The sequence below is a fragment of the Anomalospiza imberbis genome, chromosome 5, assembly GCF_031753505.1.
Source record: "Anomalospiza imberbis isolate Cuckoo-Finch-1a 21T00152 chromosome 5, ASM3175350v1, whole genome shotgun sequence".
In the NCBI taxonomy this organism is placed as follows: Eukaryota; Metazoa; Chordata; class Aves; order Passeriformes; family Viduidae; genus Anomalospiza; species Anomalospiza imberbis.
This window is the reverse complement of record NC_089685.1, coordinates 56,140,841-56,148,424: the sequence shown is the minus strand read 5'-3', so window position 1 is coordinate 56,148,424 and position 7,584 is coordinate 56,140,841. Positions and strand designations below refer to the sequence as shown.

Here is a 7,584-nt window from a genome sequence, read left to right as displayed (position 1 = left end):
TGTAGATCTGAACAGAAAGAAATTAACTCTGTAAACTCTAGAGCTGGGTGCAATGTCTGTAGCAATAGGCATATACTAAAGTGCTGAGATCCTGTGAAATATGTACACATATTCTCACCTTCTATGAATTGTGACATTTTTTCCTGTGGTCCTGCCATACTGCTCTCCACTGAGGCAGGGCTGTGTAACAGTCCTTTTGTTGGAAAAATTATATATCTGAAATCACATTTTGCTTAAAACATGCAGTCCATGCCTCATCTCTCCTTATTATGGAAGTGTTTCTAGCAGTTTTCTCAAATGAAGAGAAGTCACAAAGGGAAACCAGTTGTCCTGCCTAAGACACACTGTCAACTCCCTCAAGATAACAAGTGTGATCTTTAAGCTTCTGCATGTACAAACCTCAGTGTCTGGGCAGGTCTTGAATCGAAACTTCTGCAAAATCCTCAGCAGAGTAATTTTTGTCTCCAACAAACCCATTTTCATGCCAAGGCAGCCACGGGGTCCTGCCCCAAAGGGCAGGTATGCAAAGGGATGTCGTTCCTTCTTGGCCTCTTCTGTAAACCTAGAAGATGCAGAGATGGAAAGCAGTTCAAGAAATGCTTTTTGCTTGATTCCATGTCTTTAATTTAAATCTCAAAAGCTGGTTATTTCAATTGATCTTAATGGACAGGTCACGGGGACTATTGACAGATTATGTCCTGACATCCTAAGTAAAAAGTTAATTGTTAAAAGTTAATTGACTTACAATGGCCATCAGCCTTTGTCAGCTGGTGACTTCAGGAGAGGACATGGAGACATGAGTTTTACTTCCAATCAATCTTTAATGAAAATTTCTCATCTTTTGGATTCAGTTTCCAAGAACTTTAGACTGCTACGGTCCAGAGAACTCATGCAGGGTAGAAAGAGATGAGTGGTAATACAGGCTATTTGGAGCTTTGGAAAAAAAAATGGTGTATTTCCACTAATTCCATCCCCATGCTTTGAAAACCTAAATAAGATTGAGCCACTACTCCAAAAAGTACTGCAGAGGCCTCTAATGTGAGATTGAAGGACCATTAACTCATGTACTAAGTACAGTTGTATATCCCATGCAAACAGGTTCAGACAATTCTTGCCTTGCTCACCCCCCATATATCATCCTGGTAAATTTAAATTCTCCCTTGTTTTACTCCTACTGCCAATTTCAAAATGAAATATCTGGGGGGGGAGGCTGTAGCTGAATTATTTTATTTTATTTTTTGTTATGCTCTTATTTAATTCTTGCTAACATTACCAACTATACAAGCTGAGCAGAGCGATAGTAATTTTAGATCATTCCTCAGGGAAGGTTCAAAAGGGAATTAATCTCAGATTCATACCAAACAGCACTGTGTGAGTCAAGGGGACTGCAGTCCCTACTAACCATTTTACACTTTCATACTGCTGGTTAAGTGGTGAATAAACAATTAAGAAAGCACTTCTAGAGAAGCATTGCTAAAAATGCACAGACTTCCAGTTGATGCTAAGATTCCTCTCCAGCAAAATCTCTGGGCTTCTCTAATCCTGGCATTGCTCTTCTTTGTGGCCAAATGATTCTAATGGAGCATATGCCTAGATTTGTTCCAGAAGGAGCATTAAGTAAACCCACCTACACCACAAAGATGGTTCTGGGCTGCCAGCCTCACACCCTGTTGTTTATGGAGCAGGTACTTCTTTTCTTAGTAAACTTCTGAATGTAGCGGTAGCTTAAAATCCATCTGCCCACTAAACAGTTTAAAAATATAGCTGCCCCCAAAACTAAATTGTGTTTTCATCAGCTGAAACTCTCCCTGTAAGCTCAGCCCAGCACCTGTAACACAGGGCAGGTACAAAACCACAGCTTGACAGGGTTCCCCCTACCCACTGAAGATATAAAAGCTCCATGTGAAACTGTCTTGCCAAGCAAGAACCAAGGATCCTAACTTACAGACAGAGAGCAAATTCCCAGTGGGAGATGGGGTGGCTTCCTCACTCACAGAGTACCCACACTGTTATGTTTCAGATAAAAAGGGTGCTCTAAACCAGCAAGGAGCTGGATGAGTTTACCAGGTACAGCCAAGCCAGCGAATATACTGTCCCACTTCAGAATTTCTGCAGCCAGAAGTAACATTATTCACAGGATCTGATCTGGAAACAGGTCTGTGTTATATAAAAGTATCCTAAATATTTCCATGGTGAAATTTCTTGTATTTTTGATGTAGAAACTTATAATCCTGCATTTTAAACTTCAGTGGCTACCAGAAAACCTCTGCCCCAGTTCAGCCTTGACCAAACCTTGCACCTTCTGTGGGATACACCACTATCATCACTTGTCTGATTTAGTAGAAATAACATGTTTTTATGGTCTAAATAAAACTGTGTTCCTCTTGGTGGAAATGCTGCTTTGGATGAATAGTGGGTGACTGTGGCTGTGAAAGAGCAGCAGAATCTGGTGCCTGCACTGGACAGGTTGGAGCTCTGTGCCCACGGGCCCAAGTAAGGACCTCAAACTAAAGGTGAAAAGCATTACTCCACATACCTCTCAGGAATGAACTTCTCAGGTTCTGGCCAGAACTCAGGGTTGTGGTGAAGGTGTCCAACTGCAGTTTCAATGACAGCTCCAGCTGGAATGTGCTGCCCCAGCACTACACAGTCTTTAGCTGCTTCCCTAGTGAATCTGCAACAACATCATGCATCTCAGATGATTAATAAAGGTTAAAAACACAGCAGGAGAGATCTATAAAAGTATCTATCTTCATCTGACCAAACAATTTCTGGGGTAACACTTTCTCATAGATAAATACAACAACTTGCTGATGCCAGTCTCTTCTCAGGTTATAATCATCTCCACTCAGAAGTCCATAGCTCCAGCCCAGGTGTTTGACATTTGCCCTTTTCACAGGAAAGCATTTCTGGTTGTGTACTGTTTTCCAAAGCATTAACTCCTAAACTACAATTTTATTGTTGATGTTGGGTTTAGACTAATTTTTTATGAAAATTGCTGATGAAATGTGTCAGTCATCTCTAATGAAAGGTAGAAACAGTGTGCTGGTTTGCCTCCATAAAAAAAAAAGGATAGTAAATATAGCTTTGAGTTTGTTTATTGGAGAAGCTCTCCCCTGTTGGTGCAGCACCTGAATCTTAGCAAGGGATTGTTTTAATATTAGAGCTGAGTGTTCTGCTGCTGCTACTCTGGAAATACATCCAATTCACAAGCCTTGGAAAATCACATTTCACATAAATTCATCAAAGGCAGGCACGATGTTAGCAACAAAACTCTGTTGTTTTCTCCCACCCTGTGGTGATAGGTGACAGAGGTGTCCTCAGGAACCTCATCATGATAAAACTGAGAAAAGCTGCCTGCCAAAGCCCAGCTTGACTCTTACAAAAGGTTGTGTGTGCGTGTGCATGTGTGGTGGTAGGTTCTGATCCAGATCTTATCGTGCTTGGGTGGTCACTGTGGATCCCAAATCAGGCCAGACCCAGGTGTGTGCCCTGCTGTCTCAGTCTGGGAACTATTCCCTGCCACTGCTTGCAAGTACAGGGGAGAGGCAATGTGCAGGAGCTTCCTTTGCTGCTTCCCACACTCTGCTTAAAAAGTTGAACAAAGATTTCAGCTTCAGGGCTGTCAGTCTGGTATCATTGCAGAAACACATTCTTTCCTTGCTGTCACCCATCTCCCTTTCTCATAGACAAATAAATAACAGAGGCTCCAAACCTGGAACAAAATACTGGCATGCAAAACAAAACAAACCAAAAAAAACCTCAAAAAAAAAAAAAAAAAAAAACACCAAAAAAAAACCAAAAAAACATTGACAAGCTATCATTCTCATTCTTACATGAATTTGGTGATAATGGAAACATGAGTTCTGGGGGAGAAAGTTCTCTGGATGGTAAGTTCATTTAAAAAATGAAAACAACTCATTTTATAACAAACTCGGCTGCTACTGATTTTTCATTTAAATCAGCATTATCCTTGTCATAGGCAATTAACATTTTTCAGTGGCTTGGGCTGTCCTTTCCATTCCACATCCATCAGAGTAAAAGCCAGATCAATAAACAGCGCTGACAACACCAAGCAAAACTTCAGAAGAACTTTGTTCCATTTTTGTTCTGTCTCCCATCTGACAAACATGGATTGTTTCCCAGTGATATAGCCCAAACTCAAAGACCCCTGTTGCTTTAACCAGCAAAACAGTTTCCACTTGTACCCCATGTATAACACAGTAAAGCCCCATCATCTCATCCAGGAGTAGATCTCTGATATTTACTCTCTGAACAATCCTGCAGATGCCCATGAAAAAAATCTTGACTTCCAATCTTGGTGAATATATAGAAGAGAATATGTTTTTAAGCTTTTTTGTTTTGTTTTGTTTTAAGGTGCTTGCAGTCATGGGTTAAATTTTTCAAAACCTCTCACAGCAAGCTCAGCTTTGGCTTCTTTCCAGTCATCTGGATTTTTCCCTGAGCTTCATGAGGAACATTGCAACTGGCTGATCACTTTGATCACTTTGAAAAATTGTATTTCTTAATATTTGTATTTATGCTGATGATAACTTGGATCATTAACAATCAAACAGTTTTCTAATTTCTTTCTCCCTTGTTTTCAGTTCATTAATACAATAGAATAAGTCATGTGTGATTTAGGACAAAACTTTCAAAAGTTAATGGATGTAACCATTAGTTTAGCTCCGTTAGTACAAGGCAGTGCTAAGTGTAAATGGGCCAAAGTTAAACACACATGTAAAATACAGCTTTCAGGCTGTGCAACCCTTCCACAGATCAGGGCTGCAATAACCAACAGGGCTCTGATGGGGATAGGTTTTGGTGCATATCCCCAAAGCCTGAGGCACATGGAAGCAGCAGCCTCTGGCTTTCTAAGGCCATACCTGCTCCAAAATGGCTCCATCCTCTAACCTTGGGGGATGTGAAGAATGGTGAGGAAGCAAGCTTGGCCAATTCACTGTAAAAATGTGCTTTAGAATACCAAAATTATCCAGCTTTCCTTCTACAGGCTGCATTATGTATTTCAAATGCACAAAGCAGTATTGATGTTGGCACAGAGACCGAGAGACCACTGGTCTTCCTACAGCAGATTTCCATTTTATAGAGCCAGGGAGCTATCCTGCGTAATCAGAAGGGGGAAAAAAAGATACCTGAATGCAGGTGGGTACATGCGCAACGTCTCCGCAATCACCATGTCCAGATAAGGGAGTTCTTGCACATTTTGGTAATCAGGGACCATCTGAAAGGGCAGGACAAAAGGAACAATTACGTTTTCTCACATGTAAGTGCCAAACTCATCTCAGATTAGCTTTTAAATAATCTATTTTTTACTGGGCATCTTTCCTGTAGAAGAACTCGATGTCTCATCTAAAACAGTAAATGATAAAATTATACAAAAATGTGGGCAGTAATTAAATGTGTGTGTAACATTCCTTTCATCATCAAAACGCTTTGGTGCACGGCCCAGCTGAAGGTATAATAATAAATCAACTTGCTAGGAAGTATTAAAAGCAGGTCATTACAGAGAGCATCAATAGCTGTAACAGAGCTATTGTTTTACACGTGTACCAAAATCTGCACAGGACCCTTGTTTCTTCCCAAGGGCAAGAGGCTCACACTTTGCTCACAAGAAACAGCAAAGCCTTCCGTTACTCTTGCTAATGTTGGAACAGCCCCTCTGCACTTTCCCAGCTATAGAAATAAAGCAGAATGCTGGTGCTGTGATGCCTGTGGAGGGGTGGAGATGGCACTGGAAGATGCTGGAACCCTGATGAGGAACAGCACACAGTGATAAATTGCTCTGCCAAGAAGTGAGGTGCCGAGGTATAGCTCAAATCCCACCTGGCAGGACTGCAACAGTGCCTGAGTGGAGAAGCTTGTTTCCTCCAGCCCTTGCTTAATGCTGCTGAATTTTTCATGATGGTCAATGCCTGAACCCACGTCTTCAAAATCCTACAAAGCCATTCAGCCCTTGACAAGGAGTGGTGGGCATTAAAAGCCCAACAGGGCTGTAGCTCAGAAGATTTTGCCCTCTGACTGGCAACAGACAACGAGAGACAGCAAACAGCAGCACTGACACAACAGACAAACAGAGAATTTCTTCCACAGTTACCTTCCTTGGAAAAAGGGCATCTTCTCTGTTTTATTCAGTGCTCTCAGCAGAGGGCAGCCAAAGTATATCAAATAACTGCATCAGGAAAGTACAGTTTTGTTTTAAATTAGAGCATCTCCTAAAGACTGACACAGTGTAAATTGGAGAAAAGCACAGACGTCAGACTAGACTAAACCTTTTATGAAGATTTGGGGCCCCTGCCGTTCACAAAGGGGACTGGATTCCATCCTTCCTTTATTTACTACAGCACTTTTCATGTATAATGCATATTTTATTGAATTTTCATGCAAAAACATATGGTACATACTGAAAATACTAAGCAGAGAACAACTCCAGATGGTACGCAGAAAAGGCATACAATAGAACAAGGATACCTTGTTGGATTAGGGTATCCCACTTATTCAGCACTAAGCCACTGTGCACCATTTCACATTAACTGATCTTTTCTAGGAAGGAAATAGATACATTCTATTATCCCCATTTTCTGGCTCAGGAAAGAAAAGCAGAAGCAGAGAAAGTAATTTGCACAGGCTGAGTAGAACCAGTGTGTGTGCTCCTCTCTCAGGGGAAAAGATACAACTCAGCTTGCCAATAGATGAAGTATTTTGTCAGTATATAACAAATATTATCAATACAGGAAATATGGACTGCACTAACAGCCTTTCAGTATGGCTTTTATCTTGTGGTGGTGCCTGCTAACTCAAACCTTTGGCTTAGGTCGGTGGTTATCAGGGTTATCAGACAAAGGACTAGGAGCCTAAAAGCCATGTAAGAACCATGGCTGATGGCTGTGAGAAGAACAGTGCTCCAATCATTCCAATAGCTAAAACCAAAGCTGGGAGAATTATTTTTATCACCCTTGTTTTGCAGAAAGGGATCTGAGGGCTGCTTAATTTTGTGGGGGAAATCAGTGGCAGAGGCTGGAAATGCAGTCTCAAATTTCTGGTCTTCATGGCACAACTCCTTTCGCCATGCCCACAGACATGCTCCACGCTTCAATGCAAATGCATGCTGTGGTGTGCATTCTTCTCTTTTTTCTGCCAGTTTTACAATTATCATTCAGAACTTTTCCTTTGCCTTTTTATACTAGTCTCCTGCATCTCTTTGAATCCTGAGTCAGCATCTGAATCCTGTTCCTGCAATCCCTCCTGGTTTCATGGACATGCTGGCTGAGAGAAGAGTCCAGGCTCAGAGAGAATGAGTGGTGGAGCCAAGAGCACATTGAGATGTCTTTGATTCTCTGAACCATGCTCTTTCCACTGGGCCTTCCTGTCTCTCTCATAATCCCCCTACTTACTTCTGGAGTCAATAATTAAGATAATTATATGGTAACCTGATATAATAAGTAGCCACTAAATCAAACCATACATCAACGAATAATATAACGCTAAATTATTTGAGCTTTGATTTGCTCTTTCAAATAGCTTCTATACCTTCAGGGGATTAGCAGTTCAGAAAACAAAACAAAG

At 41.2% G+C, this 7,584-nt stretch overlaps 1 protein-coding gene across 13 annotated transcripts in view; it reads right to left on the bottom strand.

Annotated features, from left to right (window-relative positions):
- TBXAS1 (thromboxane A synthase 1) overlaps positions 1 to 7,584 on the bottom strand; it is a 234,713-nt gene that overhangs the window by 7,736 nt on the left and 219,393 nt on the right. For all 13 annotated transcript variants that reach the window (XM_068190960.1, XM_068190947.1, XM_068190954.1 and 10 more), the window contains 3 exons: positions 5,154 to 5,242; positions 2,537 to 2,674; positions 400 to 562 (listed from right to left, as the gene is read on the bottom strand). In XM_068190960.1, the coding sequence (XP_068047061.1) occupies positions 400 to 562; positions 2,537 to 2,674; positions 5,154 to 5,242 (390 nt within the window). The remainder of the gene's footprint in view (positions 1 to 399; positions 563 to 2,536; positions 2,675 to 5,153; positions 5,243 to 7,584) is intronic.